At 37.6% G+C, this 17,455-nt stretch overlaps 1 protein-coding gene across 1 annotated transcript in view; it reads left to right on the top strand.

Annotated features, from left to right (window-relative positions):
• MDM1 (Mdm1 nuclear protein) overlaps window positions 1-14,170 on the top strand; it is a 33,027-nt gene extending 18,857 nt beyond the window's left edge. The window contains exons 8-15 of the mRNA XM_044677694.1: window positions 6,030-6,068; window positions 6,417-6,592; window positions 7,820-8,122; window positions 8,683-8,831; window positions 8,919-9,031; window positions 11,004-11,253; window positions 11,803-11,868; window positions 13,521-14,170. Coding sequence (XP_044533629.1) covers window positions 6,030-6,068; window positions 6,417-6,592; window positions 7,820-8,122; window positions 8,683-8,831; window positions 8,919-9,031; window positions 11,004-11,253; window positions 11,803-11,868; window positions 13,521-13,633 — 1,209 coding nt within the window. The 3' untranslated portion in view covers window positions 13,634-14,170. The remainder of the gene's footprint in view (window positions 1-6,029; window positions 6,069-6,416; window positions 6,593-7,819; window positions 8,123-8,682; window positions 8,832-8,918; window positions 9,032-11,003; window positions 11,254-11,802; window positions 11,869-13,520) is intronic.
• The last annotated feature ends 3,285 nt before the right edge of the window (window positions 14,171-17,455 follow it).

The following is a 17,455-nucleotide window of genomic DNA, read 5'->3' on the forward strand; positions in this document are numbered from 1 at the left end:
AGTATTTGTAAGCTCAGGTTTTCCCTAAGGCTATGGAAATGTTGAATTCTTCTTGAGGACTTTGTGTTAGTGATGGAATACATAATGAAAAGTTTATAGCACTTTTAAATAGTATTAAAAATACTAAAATATCAGGTGTGTGGTTGGCAGATTTGGACCTAAGGATTTAAAAATATTCTGAAAAATATTCTTGTACCATCTAGGTTGTCCGTTGTCTGAGTAAACTTAGCTAGATAGCTCTCCCTGCAGAAAGCTAAATAGTCCAGTCATTAATTGTAGAGGTCCACAGCCTCAAACTGAGTGCTTAGTCTGTAACAAGCAGTCTTTTGTTAGATGGCGGCACCCACTGGAAAAATGTGATATTGCAGTCAATTATTAGATAATATGAGTGTTTGGGAAGGAAGACAGATGCTAGTGGAGTCTTGAATATGGAGTTGGGATATCTACAGGTATGGGAGTAATTCCTGTCATCTAAAAAAAATGCTACAGCATATGGGAATGGGTTGTAGAGAGAGACTCACAATTAGAAAATGCCAAGAAGCCATTAGGTGAAATAATAAAATACTTTAGTCTATGAAAGAATTAGAATTGCTGAAAAAATTTAGCTTAATAGTCAGAGTTCTCTGTTTTTTTCATACCGAGATGTCTAAAATATTTAAGTGAAGATCTAGTAGTTCAGTTTAGATCAAGACTTTTTTGGCATAGTTTCCAAAATAGGTTGCAAGTCTGAGAAAGGGGATAGTTTGGAGTAGGATTCTGTCTTGCAGCAGCATGTTGTAAACCAGATCCATTTCTGAGGGATGAAGAAGGGACAGTTTGTCCCAGGCTTTGTGCTTTGAGGCCAGTCCCTGTCCCTTTGCTGCTAGGAAGTAGAAGGTGGCTTTCTTAGCTGGAGCTAAAAGGACTTTAGACATGTAGTTGGTCCCTTAGGATAGAAGCTTACTGAGAGTAGAGATTGTTTCATTCTTTGTATTTATATACATAATACCTGGCACATAGTAGGTGCTTAATAGATGCTTCTTGATTAATCCTAAAGCCTCCTATTACTTGCAAAGGTTAGACATAACCCTTAGGTTACATTTCACAAGAGGGTAACATCTTTTTCCAATCAGATCTACCCTTTATGCTAATTTTGACCTGATTTCACTTTTTAAAAAATCAGAAATAGGGAAGAGTTGTACAGGAAAAAGACAATTGAAGTAAAAGCGTTATCTTATTCATGCTTCATAAAAACTTGTTAAGTAGGTGCTTTTATTATTCCCATTTTTACAGAACAGGAAACTGACTTTGAAAGAAGCCAAGTGACTTGTATAGATGATGAATGTATTCCAGGGGTTCAGAGGAAGAAGACACTGTTGGTGGATGGTAGTTGGTTAGAGGAGTTTTAAAGACATTTTAGGAGACCTCTTTTGGCAGACTGGTGAAACCTGTGGACTTTTTCTCGAATGTTGTTTTTAAATGCATAAAATAAAATGCATAAGATTACCAAGAAAACCAATTATGTTAAAATAGTTATCAAAATATTTTAAAAAATCCACATATTCAAGGACCTCAGGTTAAAAACCTCTAAATCTACTGGCTATAAATTCTTGTCATGAGAAAATATTTTTCTTCCATTGAAGTAAATAAGATTAATGAGTCTCCCAGGTTATTCAGTCCTCAGTTTTACATTTTCTGGGAACTTAGATGGAGGTAACTTTTAAATGAAAGATGAATATTTTTCATAATTCCTGGAAAGGAGAAAACTCCCAGTGTTTTTGTATTAATGTCATTTATCCTTTTAATGAAAATGTTTGAGTGGGTAGAAAATCATGATATTGTTGTAGCTAATGCCACTAGTGGTTATAAACATTAGCTTCAATAAATGGTAGTGTTGGCATTTGTCCCAGAGGCTGTTAGGTGAAATTACATAGAAAAGAAAACAAATTCTAAAAAGAAGAGGAGGTTACTTGGAGGTTTTGTGAAAGGAGACATTTGTTACTAGACACAAAAGACATTCTAGCTGTGTTAACTCTCTTTTGTGTATATGTAAAATGTAAGGTTTTTAAGTTATACTTCTTTCTTTGCATTTAATTTGCTCTTTTTCCTTTTAAATATGTATTTGCTTCACATTGCAGTTTAACTGATTTGGTGGTCAAAAAATTATGGCATGACCAGAAATAAATGCAGTTCACTTTTATGTACTTCATTATGTAAACAGACTATGTTGGATGACCATGAGAATTGTTGGGCTTCTTGTTGTAATTTTCAGTGAAAATTAATTTTTTCTAATGAAATTGGCTATATTGTAAAAGAATAATTAAAAAATACAGCATTATAGCTTTTAATTTGCCTAATATATTTATTAGAACAGTCACAGACTTATAGAAGACTTATAGAACTTGAAGGCATCTATATATAAATAGGAGACATTTCCTTTTGCAATATAATTTAGCAAGTGATATATAGTACAGTGCTTCATAAGACTTTTTGTATTTAAATTACAGAAGTATTTTAGTAAAATTGGACAATAGGAAAAAATTGAATGACTTTTTAGGGTTTATTTGTGCAGTTCCTCAGACTTACAATAGTACCTTTCGTAGACAATTTGTAGGAATAATTATTGAATGATAGGGATTTTCTCCAGCTGAAGAATAGATTTTTTGAATTATTAATTTTAAAACTAAATATGAGTGCTGTTCAAAAGAGTAGAAAAACTTGGCAGGGTGCTGTTTCTACCAGTCTGCAGATGGATTCTCTAGAGCAGTGATTCCCAAAGTGGGTGCCACTGACTCCTGCTGGGTCCTGCAGCGATCCAGGGGGTGCGGTGAATAACTGTAAGGGGGTGGTGATAGTATGTGACAGAGAGTGCTAAGTAATATTTTTTCTGGAAAGGGGGCAGTAGGCCAAAAAAATTTGGGAACCACTGCTCTAGAGTCTTGGCATGATCATTCTCCCTTTACTTTCCCCAGGGTTCTGTTACAGGGCTTTGAATATATTTCTTTAGTTGTTTCAGTAAATGCTAGACTTCCCTACTTGTTTTTTAGTTTGAACAGGTTAAGAAGAAAAAATGACTCATTAAATATAATCCTTCTGGTTAGAAAGATTTGTAAATATAAAAATTAAGAGGTAAAAGCAGTTGTAAGTTTCTACCCAAATGTATTATTTTTTCTGTTTTGATTTGGTGCCTTTATTCCTTTAGCTTCCCTTCTTTGCTATCATAAACAAAGATAACTTTATAGGTCTTAAAGTTTTTTGTGGGGAAAATGTATAATTGAGACATTTATTTTAAAAACAGCTTAAAGTGGCATTTATTGATAAGCCAACAGGTGGCAGTGTGATATATACAATTAAAGGATTTCAAACAATTGCAGGGTTCTGAAAGTAATTTTTTATCGAAAAAAACAGTTAAAAGTTTTTTTTTTCAAATTAGTAAGAAGATAAAACTACATTAAGAACATTTAAAAATAATTCATTTTTTCTGTCCTGTCCTTTCCTAAAGTATATTTTTTGTAGCTTAATCCCAAACCCTATATTATGAAGAAATAGCCCTCTTTTTCTTAGGAGAGCTCATAGACTAGTGCAGGAATTCATAGAGTGGCCTTTCCTTCTCAGGGAGCAGAGAAGTAGCACATAAAACCCGAAGATTCTTTTAACAAATGTTAAAATGTGTATTGTGCAATGGATGTATGTGTAGGGAGCCCTGAGCCAGGTAATAGGGGTCAGGGTACACACAAGGAAGGCTCAGCCTTCTTGGGGCTTGCTGTTTAGTTGGGAGAGAAAGGACGTTAGACTTGATTCAGAAGCCTGGGTTCGGAGTCTGGCACTGCTGCTTATTAGTTAGACAAATGACTTCCCTGAGCCTCACTTTCTTCATCGTTTATTCAGCTCTTTTGGCATGTATTTGGTCACATTCAACAGAAGAAAATTGAATGGACAGGTTGAATAGACAGAGTCAGTATCTGAGACTAATAGCAGATCGTGGCTAGACGAGGTGTTTTTGATCTGGGAAGGAAAGAAGAAACAAAGCAAGCATTTTTTAAGCACCTCCAATGTACCAGACTTTTGCTGAACAGTTACAAATAATACCTTGTTTGATTTTCACAACTCTGAGAGACAGGTGCTGTTATAACCACCTTCCCCTTTATAACTGTGGAAACCAAGACTGACAGAGGTTTAGTGACTTGTCTAGGATTACACAGCTGGTAAATGTCTGTGGCTGAATATGAACTTGGTTTTCTGACTCTAGGCCCAGTGCTCTATGCACTTACTATCTAGCCTGGGCTCTGAAAACTTATAGTTTCCTTTGTAGTCACATATGTTTTCTTTTATGTTTTTAAAAACATTGCTCTGAGTCCATAGGTTTCACCAGACTGACAGATGGGGGCCTGTGTTACCATAAGAAAAAAAGATAAAAATCCCTGGTCTAGAATAATGGGTTTAATTAAATAGAATGAAATTGAATTATGATCAATATAAAGTTTTACATGAGTTTAAAAAATATACTTCACATAGTTGAGGTAAATATATCTAGTTAGCAGTTTCTCTGGAAAACAACCTGGAGGTTAGTATCAGTATGAGTTCACAGTGTGATCTGGCCACCAAAATCCTCATGTCACGCTAGGCTGTATTAAGGGCTGCCCAGTGTTTGGGTGTAGGGAGAGGATAATCCTGTCCTTCCCTTGCCTGGTCTTTACCACCCTGGGGGTTCTCTGGTCAGTTCTCAGAGCCTCCTTTTAGGGATAAGCTTAAGAGCACCCAGCAGGGCATGACCAAGGAGATGAAGGGCTTCATGATAGAAGGATTGGTTAAGCACCTGGGAATGTTGATCCTTGAGAAGACTTAGGTGAGGATCATCAATTGAGTGTTTATTACATGTCTGCCATGTGTCAGGCACCCTGCTAAGATCTGGAGATAGAAAACAGGAATGACCCAATCCCTGCCCTCAGAGATTGCTTACATTGATTATGTGTGTCCTAAGTACAAGCAAGATTCATTTGGAAGGAGCAGGGGGAGACCCCAGCAGTGAGGAGGGTCACAGCCTCATTCTGGAGCTGGCCTTTGAAAGGTAATAGGGATTCTGATAGGCAGTGTGTAGGAGAGAGTGCATTCCAGGCCTGGTGAGAGGAGATTGCAGCATTTATTGTGTCTAAGGAACAGTGGCAAGGCCAGTTTGATTTAGATGAAAGGAGGAAAGGCAGGTTGAGCCCTTTTTAAAGGACTTTAAAGTGCCAAATAGAGGAGTTTGTGTTTGATCCGAAAGGGAATGGGTAAGGAGTTTATTGAGCTTGAGTGATATGGTCAGACCACCTTACTTTAGGAATACTACTTTAGGAGCATTGTGGAGGATGGATCACAATCTTCACACATTCAGAGCACTCTCATTTGTGGATTAGACTTCTTCTACTCAGACCCAGAGAGTAGAAGAAGAAGCAGAGGGTTTAAGTTGGAGAGAGACAGATTTTTGGCTTGTAAAGAAAAACCTCCTGATTATTAGAGCTCAGAAAGCAGAAGTAGCTTCCACTTCATTAGGGGTCTTCAATCAAAGGCTAGATGACCAATGGATCAGGTTTATTGTAGAGAGAATTTTTATTCTAGTTTGAGTTGGATTTAATAAGGTCCTTTCTAGTTCTGACATGCAAGGCAGTGATGAATTCTTTTTAAAAACTCTTACCTCAATACTGTTGAGGTTCCAAGGCACAAGAGTGGTACGGGCTAGACAATGGGGATTTTAGTGACTTGTCCAGGGTCACACAGCTAGCAAGTGTCTGAAGTTGGATTTCAACCCAAGACTTTCCATCTCTAGGTGTGGTTCTCAATTCACTGAGCTATCTTGCTGCTCCTGACAGTGGTGAATTTCAATGCAATTTTAAGATACTCACATCCAAGGTTACTAAAATAAATTTGGGGAGTTGTGGGAATACTGTTGGATCAGTCCTATATGTACTGAAAATGAGGTTGATGATGTGTGATCAATTGGTTCCAAGTGGTGGATGATACAGTATCATACTGATGTATTTCAAATGTGTTTTCTATATTCCTCCTCCTAGGGTTCTCAAAACACCCTAAATTCCATGTGGTATGCTGAGGTTGGTTGCTTCTGAGTTTTTAAAAAATCTAATGCATAGAATATTTGTGCAAGCTCAGACTGAAAATAAAATAGACTCCAAAATTGCTGTATTCTTAGTTGCTACATCATCTCCCTGCCTGCTGAATGAATAACTAGCACTGTGCTTTAGCTTGACTCTTCTGATTTCTGCTTCAGAATGCATATAGTCATGTAACTGTGGCTAATTTTTATTTTCTTTTTCCTTTGTTTTGTGGCCTAATTTGTGCTGTGAATGTTCAAGATTGTGTCTTGTGCTTTTTGTTAATATTTGTAACAGAAAACTTAGATTTTTACAGTGATGCATGGCATCTGTATTCTTCTTGTATAGGTTAAAGAACTTCGAGAGAAAGCTGAATTTTATAGAAAACGGGTGTATGGGACACATTTTTCCCGGGATCATCTGAACCAGATTCTCTCTGATAACAATTGCTTATGGGATGTCTCTTCTGTGACCAGCTCAGAAGGAACTATTAGTAACAACATCAGAGCCCTGGATCTTGCTGGGTGTGAATCCTTTTTTTAAATTTTAGTTTGATAGTGAAATAATTCATTGTAGTTATAAGATTAAGATTTTTTAAAAAAGGTATAGTAATATCAGATAATGAAACTATCATTTAGACTTTACCTGTAATGAAACATCAGTCATCTGATAGATTAAAATAATGTTTACTATCAATGCATAGAATAAAACTGTGGAAGGTAAGATATGTATTTGATGCATTTCTTTTGGAATTTTTATAGTAATTTGGGGAGTGAGTATTGAGGGATGAAATTTTTCTGAAATAGACAGTTCCAAAGCACTTTGAAAAGTGAAAATCACTTGTAAGATCCTATTGATTGTGAATTGACTACCAATAATTATGTACCAAAGAAAAAGTGCTATAGGAAGTAGGAGCAAATATTTTTATATTTATGTTTACTGTGTGTAGGATGACATGAGTCTGTATATACTCAATAAGTGCAAAATCCCTGCTCTATGGGAGTGCTGATTTTAATCAAATTTTTTAAAACCCTGACCTTCTGTCTTAGAATCAATACTGTATATTGGTTACAAGGCAGAAGAATGGTAAGGGCTGGGCATTGGGAGTTAAGTGACTTTCTAAGGGTCACCCAGCTAGGAAGTGTCTGAGCCAGATTTGAACCCAGGACCTCCCATCTCTAGGTCTGGCTCTCAATCCACTGAGCCACCCAGCTGCCCCCAATCAGATTTCTTTAATGCTATCTTTAAACACTCATCTATGCAAAGGAGAATTTGATCAATTTTCTTGGATGGAGGTTTCCATGGTTTCAGTAATATTTGTGCCTTTGATTAGCACTTACGTATGAAGCCTGAGTAACAGTGTCAGTGGCCATCCAGGCTAGTGCTTGTGTACAGGCAGCTATCAGGTGTGGGCTTTGTGCTATGTCTTCATGATTGGATTTTCCTGTAAGTGCAACCCTGAACGATTGCTTTTATGTCTGAATTTTATGTAAACTCCAGATGATTGTTTCATTTGCTACTATTCTTTAAATTAAACCTAATCATATGTGTTAACTCTCTTTCACATATCCATTGCTATAATATAACACATTGCATATATATGTATATATACACAGATACACATTTATGTTTATGTATGCATAAGTTACACATTTTTATGGATAAAGGAGGGAAATAAGCTGGATTGCAATTATTTCAAACTCAAGGAGCTACATTATTACCTTATAATTAAATTTGTTTTGGTCATACAGAGTTCCTGCGAGTCACAAGGCATCACAGGGCCATGATTCCAGAAAAAAAGCAGAAGAAAAGCCACCTCTGGCAACAGTATGCCAGAAAGATACTACAGAAAAATTGGGTGTGTCTGATGTTCCCACCCTTCCTGTTAGGAGAAAACTTGCTTGGGATGAAGGCAGCACCAATGATCAAATACAGAATCATAAAATAAGAACGGAAGAAGAGAAAGGGGAAAATGACAAGCAGCATCATCTGGAGGAGGGCAAGGAAGTAGTAGAACATGAGAGCGACATCAAGAGAGATAGGATCCAAGAAAGGTGTGTTTTATTGCCTTTTCTAGGAAAGTACTTTTTCTCTACAGTGGGCTTTCTAGTTGTATCCTTTGTTTGATGATTAGTATGTGAAAGGCAAAAGATTTATTGGTATTACTTTTTGTTAGTAACAAAGTAAAATGACTTAAGTTTTGAAATTTGTAGACAATTGTAGCATATTTTGCATAAATACCATAAAAGAGGTCTTATATGTGACACTGCTGGGGTTAAGAGTTTGGCTCTGTTATTTTCTGTGGAACATAGAACTGCTCTGGACAGTGGTTCCACGGCCCCTTTCCCATCAGAGTTCCCTGCCCTTCTCAACTCCACTTTCAAATGAATTTGGGGCTTTGGTTGTTCTGGTCAAGGGGCGTTTCAGGATAGCTACTTGGAGTAAAGGATCGACCCTCATCCAGAAAGGTGAGTGAGTGATCTGTGCTTTACAGCATCTATTCTCTTTGGTAACCTATATTTGATTATATTTGATAATGGAAACCTCCCTCTTCTAAGTTTAGAACTAATCATTGCATGTCAGTGGCACAAATGTCTTTGGTCCTGTTTTGCAGAGAGACTGCTTCCCTCCAGAGTGCTTCAGCAGATAGGTCAGATTCTTCTTCTGTGTCCTCAGGAAAAGGTGGCCGGCTCCCAACTCCAAAGCTAAAAGAACTTGGTGGAGCCCCAAGAACTCATCATGATCTAACTACTCCAGCCGTTGGTAATAAGCAAAGATGAGCTAGCAAAATATTTTCTACCTAATATTGTCCAATTTACATTAAATCTGTAGCCTTCTGTATTTTCCCAGGGGGTGCTGTTTTAGTGTCTCCATCTAAAGTGAAGTCTTCATTCCCAGAACATAGGAAAAAAAAGGCCTCCTCAGATATCTTGGGAGAAATTTCAAAAAATGAATCTCACAGGGTAAGTTAAAACTCAATTTTGGTGACTATTTTTAATGGGGTAATGGTTAGGGAACAAGAAAGACAAATCTCTTTCCAGTTTAAATAAATATGTTAGCATGTTTATGTTGACAATTTTAGCTCTTTAAGAAGTACTCTTTCAGAATACTATCCACATCTAATGAAAGAACTGTGGGAGTAGGAATGCAGAAGAAAAACCTGCGATTGATCACGTAGTTTGATGGGGATATGATTGGGGTTCTGGTGTTAAAAGATCTCTCTGTTGCAAATATGAATAACATGGAAATAAGTTTTGAACAATGATAGATGTATAACCCAGTGGAACTGTTCGGCGCACCTCAGGGAGGGAGGAGGGGAATCATGTAACCATGGGAAAGTATTCTAAATAAATAAATTATAAAAAGTACTCTTTTAGAACTTAAGATGACTCTATGATTTGTTATTAGTGAAATGTACACTTTACATGGTTTTTCTAATAGTAGCAGTGAATTCACTGACTAGTCTCTTACCTGTTGCCATGTGTGAATGAGGAAGGAAACATTAGTGAGATGGCTTGTTGGGGTTAAGGGTATGTAGTCTGCAGTCTGATTTAGAAATTGAAACTGTTACTCTGGCCTTATTAGCTCCGAAGTTTGATCAAATAAGCTGACTGAACATAGGTGAAACATGTATATAGTCTTAGAATGAGTCATGGTGGCTTATTGGTAACTTAATTTTTATTCTTAATTTAATTTATTTACTATTGTACAATAGAGCATGCCAGAACAGTTTCTTTACAAGCTTTCTTTACAAGCAGATTGACATCATCTATTGATTGGTTTTAGCCAGAACTTCAAAAAACAGTTTTAATCCCATTCATGTATCATTGCAAAAGGGAAAAATCCTGAACAATTTTCATATAACAAGTGCATATCCAACCTTTATCAGAAATAAAATTCAGACTCGGCCCTTAGCAGAGCTATTTTGTTATATAGCTGTGATTTTTTCTATTTCTATTTCTCTTAGAATTGAAGAATTGAGAGCTAGCAAAAGTGAGGTAAATCAGAGTTTTTCACGTGATAGGACTCCATTCATCATTATGACAGAAAATAAAACCATTAGCTATAGAGGGGTAAGAAAGACTGGTAGGATTTTGCTTCCAGCTGAAACTAGGAAGCAGTGAATTAACCCAGGGATTTTAATACTGAAGCAAATAGATTAGAGAATCCAAGAAAGGACTAGGAACTTCAACAGTTAAGAATTAGTGAGAAAGGTATCAACTTTATCTTTTAAAAAGAATTATATTTTATAGAAATTACCTACTTTAACACTTGCTATGTTTAGCTGTTTTATTAGTTATATAGTTTTATTTAAAGAAGAGAAAGGAGTATATTTTACTTTGGGTCTCATATAAAGAATGAATTGGACCACAGTTTTCTGATAAAGGCTCTATTTAGGGTCACCTTTTTAAAATTTTTTTCTATTTCCTTAAAATGAGTCAATCCTTCCCATCCTTTCCCGTCCTGTCTGTCCTTTCCAACGTTTACCTTTCATCTTGGAATCAGTGCTAAAGTACACAAGCAGTAAAGTCTAGGCCTTTGGGGCTAAGTGACTTGCCCAGGCTCTCAGCTAAGAGGTATCTGTTGCCAGATTTGAACTTACAACTTACAACAGTCTCTAAGCCTGGCTCTCAATCCACTGAGCCACCTAGCTATCCCTCAGCATATTTTTACTGTAGGAAAAATAAAATCTAAGGGAGAAAAAGAGTTTATCCTTAAAGCTAAAAAGAATATTACAGGAAGTCACTGCAGCGTTGTCAGGCAGGAATGGGGAACATGGGTGACTAGTTCAATGAATATCCATTAGATTCTTTTGTTCTTCCTCTTTTGACTTTCTACACAGAAGGCATTGCTCCTGCCAGACTGCTTTTATTCCAGTTAGCATTCATTACTTCTCTCTTGGATCAGCATCTCAGTGTATTTCTTATCTTTTAGAAAGAACATGCGGCTAGACCCTTACCAACTCCTCTGGCAGCTGGCCTGAAAACCATGGATCCGCTCCCTTTGAGGGATGAGATTGAAATCAATATTTCCAAACCCGAGGGAGCCCGTCCAGGCCCCAAGTACCCTGAACATTCCATAACTGTCCCCATGCACGGGACTAAGCCTCTTGGTGCGCCATCTTACTGGAATCCATCTTGTCGCATTCAGGGGTCACTCAGAAATGCAGAGTTCCAGCATAACGGTGATCTTTTATTTGTTCTTTTTTTAAAAAACCTACAGCACACACACAAACATCTGTGCATGTATGGGCACACACACACGTGATGCTGATGACATTGTTTATAAAGGCATCAGCAACTTTTAGCGTGTTTTATAATGGAAGTAATGGGGCTGATTGCTGGAGACTCTTTACTTCATAGCCTTACATTCATGGTGAAAACAAAGAAATTCATTAGTGTCATGTGCTGTCAGTTTGTGTCCCACAATTGATATGTAAACTAATTCAAATCAGTACCAACCGGAGCTGGAGGCCCCTCTATAAATGAAATGAGCAATGGGCATCGTCCAGTTGTGCATTTCTAGCGAGGCAGTGACCATCTTAGCAGCGCCAGTCTGGCCCCCTGTTGGCTACTAGCTACCTTTACTAGATAGCTGCATCATTGCTTTGATATTTGCAGAAATAATAAAATTAGTATGCTTTTGTAGTCTGCCTTCTCTAAGTGCTTTTAAATAAATGAGTTGGCTAATGAAGTGAGAACAAATCTATTTTGCTTTTTTTCCCCCCTTATAGGAAATCTTGTGAGCCCAAGAACAGGCTATTCCCATTTACCTCACCAAGAAGTCTATAACGATGAAGGTAAGTGACTAAAAACTAAGGGAGACGTGATAAAATGTAAGGTTCCTAAAAAAGCTACTAAGTTTCCTGGATCTGGCCCACAGATCAATCAGTATTTGAGTCAAGAATAATATTTCATATTTTTTAATAGCCCATGTTTGTGTATTTTTTTCCACAGAAATCCCTTCCCCCAGTTGAAGAGCAAATATATTTTTTTTCTACATTATATTCACCCTAGCAAATTGTTTCTTAGTACCAAGAGGAAGAGCCCAGAAAGCTTGATATTGTAAAATGTCTCTTAACAAAATATACTAGAATTTCTCAATTGTTAATTTAATTACTAAAATACCTGTATTTATATCCACGTGTTTAAGGGTTTGATATTTTTTTCTTCTGATGAGGCCCTCTGAGGCCTCTTTCTGAAGATTTAGCAAATGGTCATTGAATCATTATATATTTACAAATACGAGTACTTGAGATTTCTCAAATGCACATTTTTAAATTAAGCATTCAGCCAAATTTTCCTGAATTGATTACTCTGAGAAAGAAAACCGAGTACAGTACTTAATTGGATTTGTTGTTGTCCACTCGTGTCCCAATTCTTCATGACCCCATTTGGGGTTTTCTTGGCAGAGATACTGGAGTAGTTTGTCATTTCCTTCTCAAGCTTATTTTATAGATGAGCACCTAAGACAAACAGAGTAAGTGACTTGTCCAGGATCATACAGCTAATAAGTGTCTGAGGCAAGCTTAGAATTCACAAAGATGAGTCTTCCTGACTCCAGTTTGGGACTCTATTCACTCAACTAAATTAAAAGTTCCTAAAATTTGAAGCACTTTCTTTTTCTCCAAATTATCTTAAAGTCTTAAAGATGTTTACCATAATACTCTCTAATTAGGGAACATTTTCACATTTGTTCTGCTTTTTAAAAAAAAATTTTTTTTTAAACCCTTAACTTCTCTGTATTGGCTCTTAGGTGGAAGAGTGGTAAGGGTGGGCAATGGAGGTCAAGTGACTTGCCCACGGTCACACAGCTGGGAAGTGTCTGAGGCCAGATTTGAACCCAGGACCTTCCATCTCTAGGCCTGACTCTCAATCCACTGAACTACCCAGCTGCCCCCTATGTTCTACTTTTAAGAGGAAAGCTAAAAGGGCAACAAGGTGACTCAGTGGATAGAGAGCCAGGCCTGGACATAGGAGGTTCTGGTTTCAAATAATGGCCTCTGATGCCTCCTAGCTAAGTGACCTGGGAAAGTCACTTAAACCCAGTTGCTTAGCCCTTACCACTTTTCAGCCTTGGAACTCTTACTTAGCATCAGTTCTAAGACAGAAGGTCAGAGTTTAAGATGAGGAAAAAAAAAAAGAGAAACACAGAATGACGAATAGTGTTTATGGCCTGGGAGTGAGGAGACTAGGATTCTAGGCCCACTTTTCTTGTTTTCCAGTGTAGTGGTCTTGTTCTTTTTCACTTCATGTTTTTAGGTCTTAGTTTTCTCATCTATAAAAGGATGGGTGGCTAATAAGTGATTTTGGAGCTTCAAATTTTGAGCTTTCCTGTTCTGATGCTATTAGGAGAGGGCTTGTTAGTATTTATGGTTATGTTATAAACATATTATAAGGAATGATGGATTTTGATTACCCTGACTTGTAATTGTGGATTTTTCTGTTGTAGATGATGACAGATTATCCCAGATCTCTGCGCGGTCTGCAGCCTCTAGTTTGATGGCTTCACAAACTCTGGCACGTGCTCAGAAAAGGAAAGAGAATTTTTGGGGCAAAAGATAGTGCTCTTTATGGCCAGCTCTTTCCATTTTGTTCACTCTTGTGTGATGATTTTTTTTTTTTCATTATATATGGGATTGAGGTTTTTAAAGTATTTGAGAATCTTATATTTTTGAGGGAAGAGAAGGTTGACTTTTTCTAAGGATATAAATGAGTAACTATTCTAATAGTTATTTTAATTTTTTTCTTTAGGTAGACAAATTGAATTTTAATTTTAAATTATTTCCCTGTTAGACTTATGCGAAAAGGTATGATTGGATTAGGCAGGCCTTCACATGTTCTGAAGTCGCTGTTTGTCATCCAGCAGAGTTGATAGAATTGAGAATTACAGCTATGTTACCAAGAGTATTCTGAAAAGATAAACTATGTAGAAGCTAGGAACTAAGTTTGAAATGGGTGATTCTGTAGGACTGGTTACCTATCTTCATAAATTAAAGATATTATAAATTGAAATTGAATTTTTGCCCACAATATTCACTTATAGTTTTTTTAATTAAAAAAAATTTCCTTCAGAATAGAGTTACTCTTTTAGTATGATTGAGGTGGTTGTGTTTAGGTTGAAAATATGAACTGTATATATATATATGTGTATATATATATATTTTTACCTTACACAAGAAAGTTTGCTTAAAGAATATGTATATTTTTGGTCTCTGTTTTTCATTTGTATAAGAACTTTGTCTTACATTTTAATAATGTTTGAAGTTGGAAAAGTTATTTGTACAATGAAGCATTGAAACTTTGTAGACATTTTCAAATAAAAAAAAAGATTGTGTATTTGGTTTCTCCAGGAAGTTATTTCATGGAACAGTGGTAATCCTTCTTCAGATTTTTTCCTCCAAGAGCAAGGTGACCAACATTTTCTAGACTTCCTTTTAAGCTTTTGTTACAATACAATAGAAGATGAGTCCACATAGTTCACACTTTTTTGGTGGGGAGTTGCGGGGGAGGGTAAGAATGTTATTTTACTAAAACTAGAGAGGAACCAGTGTTTTGAACCTCTCTTTACTGATGGGGGTACGTACAAGTCATCAAGAATTTATTAAGCACCCACTTTATGCTTGACCCCACACTAAGTAAGTACTGAGGATACCAAAGAAGACAAAAACACAGTCTCTGTTCTCTGGGAGGGCCTCACATTCTAATCAAAACACTCAAGTACAAACAAGAGAAATAGTGTTGATGGGAGTGTAGGCAAGCCAAGAGGAGAGACGGCAGCCGTGAAGGAAGCCCATGTAGGCTGAGCGATGCCAGGAGTCTAAGACTGAGCTGCAGAAGGGCCTGCTGGCTGGGGGACCGTCATGGGAGAGGCCCAATGGGGGCAGGAGATGGATGGTCTTGTTGGAGGAGCAGCCAGAAGACCAGTGGACCGCAGAGTAAGTGCATGAAAGGGAGCCAGGAGCATGGCCAGCAAGGGCTTTAAAAGTCAACTGGGGTTTTCTATTTGGCCTAGAGGTAATAGGGAGCCCCTGGAGTTTACCGAAGAGGTGGGGCTGAGACCTGGCTGGACCCACATTTTAGGAAGATTGCTTTGGCTCTGCAAGAAGAAAGGACTAGCCAGCAGGCTGTCAAATTCAACAGACATTTATTAAGCACCAAGTGTGTGACAAAAGGAAGGTGGGCAGAGGGCTGTGAGCGGTCAGTTGGCAAGTAGAGGAATGACCAGTGTCTTAGCATCGTTCCCAGGTGCTTCTTTCTCTTAGGGAAGCTGTGCAAAATGACACTTTTCCCCAAATAACAGAATTTCTCATTTTTTCCTCTTTCAAACAATATTTGTTATTGAAAATAGAGATAAAAAGGAGCTAGTATTCTGATGAAGTTTAAGGCACAAGAACCACCTCTTTGTGTCCCTCCCCAGTAACTTGAGGCATCTCGAGTCTCCCTACAATGACCTACATATATAGCCAATGCAAAGGCATTTTTGGGTGGAGATGCTGAAATGATTTTTCTGCTTCCGGTGTGTGGTGAGATTGCCTGCCTCTGACTAGTGCAGTGACTCAGCGACTCTGCTGTGTGGAATCAATGATCCATTACATGCAAAGTCTGGTAAAGTGGCCATGAGCCCGTCCCATGGGTCAGGAAACCCAGAGGTAAAATACCCGTCCTCCTCCGTCTGACGTGGGATCAAGGAAAGTTGAGCTAGGTTTCCCTTGCAAAGACTGGGGCGGGAAGCTGCAAGATCTTGGTTCTAAGAAGAGAATGAAAACTTCTTAGACCAAATTCTAGACAGGCTTGCAGTCAGGAAAATGTGAGTTCAAATCTAGGCTCAGATACTTCCATCCTAGAGAACCCTGGCAAGTCACTCAACCACTGCTTGACTCAGTTTCCTCAACTGGTATAATGGAGCTAATAGTAGCATCCACCTCCCACTGTGGGGTTCAAGTGAGAACAGAAATACTAAAGTACTTAGCACAATGCCTGGCACATAGCAAACACTATATAAATGTTGGCTATTATTCTAGTGCTTGTGGGGCATGTGGAGATGACCTTGATTTCTCAAAGGCCATGCCCATTTGTCTCATGCTCTGACAGGTCTCACCAGCCGTTAAAAGACTTAAAAAAATTGAATTTCCCCCCCCCAATTACATGTAAAAACAATTTCCAACATTAAAAACAAAAAGAATTTTGAGGCTCTAATTCTTTCCCTGCCTCCCCTTCTCCCCCTACTGAGATGGTAAGCCATCTCATAGATTTTACATGTGCAAGTGTGTATAACATTTTCTCATATTAATCCTTTGTGGAAGGAAACAATAATAAAAAAAAAAAAAGAAAGTGAAAAAAGTTTGCTTTGGTTTGGATTCAGATGCCATCAGTTCTTTCTCTGGAAGCTGATGGCATTTTTTTTATCACGAGTCCTTTCAGATGTTTTTGGATCTTTATGGTGCTGAGAACATTGTGAGTTATTCACAATGGTTCATTGTAAAGTATTCCTGTCACTGTGTAAAGTTCTCCTGGTTCTGCTTATTTTACTCTGCTTCTGTTCTTGTAAGACTTTCCAGATTTTCTTGAGCTTCTCCTGCTCGTCATTTCTTACAGCACAGTAATATCCCGTTACAATCATGTATAATTCAGCCATTCCCCTGTGGATGGGTATCCCCTCACTTTCCAATTCTAAAAAGACTTTCTGAGTTCACTGTCTGATAAGTCACCATTGTCCAAGTCATGGCCTCCCTAAATCTAGAGTTGCTTATGTCTGGAAGGTAAGAGAGTTTCCACAGCGCTAACAGTATTGAAATAGTAAATCACCCTTGGAGTTGGGCTTTAATATGATGAAAGAAATTAAGATAGTAGAAATAGGTAAGCCATGAGCAATTACATGAACTGTGATGAGTGAGAGTTTTGAGAAAATCATCAAACCCACGGTGAGCAATTTAGCTGATATCATGTCCCAGTTGAAACATTAAATTAGGTCAAAAGAGCCGAGTTTCTGGAGAAACCACATAACAACTCAGCATAAAATTAACATGACGATATCAATACTTTGTTTCTAGAAATAGAGTAGATAGAGTGGTAGGATTCTTTCACTAACAAGAGAGGAGGCATTTGGCACTAACCTGTTATATTTTGCTCTTCTTGAGCAATAAAAGTCCAGCAGTGAGTCTTGGGGACTTGTCCTAGCTATTATTAGAAGGTATATCAGAATCCCAAATTGAAATGTAGTATCCAGAACACACACACACACACATCCTTCTTGTAAGTAGTATCTTTCATCGTTATTTAAGAAGACATTTTAAAAATACCTAAAACCATACAATTTCAGATATGGATTTGGAGTCAAGGAAACTGAAATCTTGGATGTACCTACTGGTGTGACTAGACATTGTG

Source organism: Gracilinanus agilis, chromosome 5 (genome assembly GCF_016433145.1).
Source record: "Gracilinanus agilis isolate LMUSP501 chromosome 5, AgileGrace, whole genome shotgun sequence".
Taxonomy (NCBI): Eukaryota; Metazoa; Chordata; class Mammalia; order Didelphimorphia; family Didelphidae; genus Gracilinanus; species Gracilinanus agilis.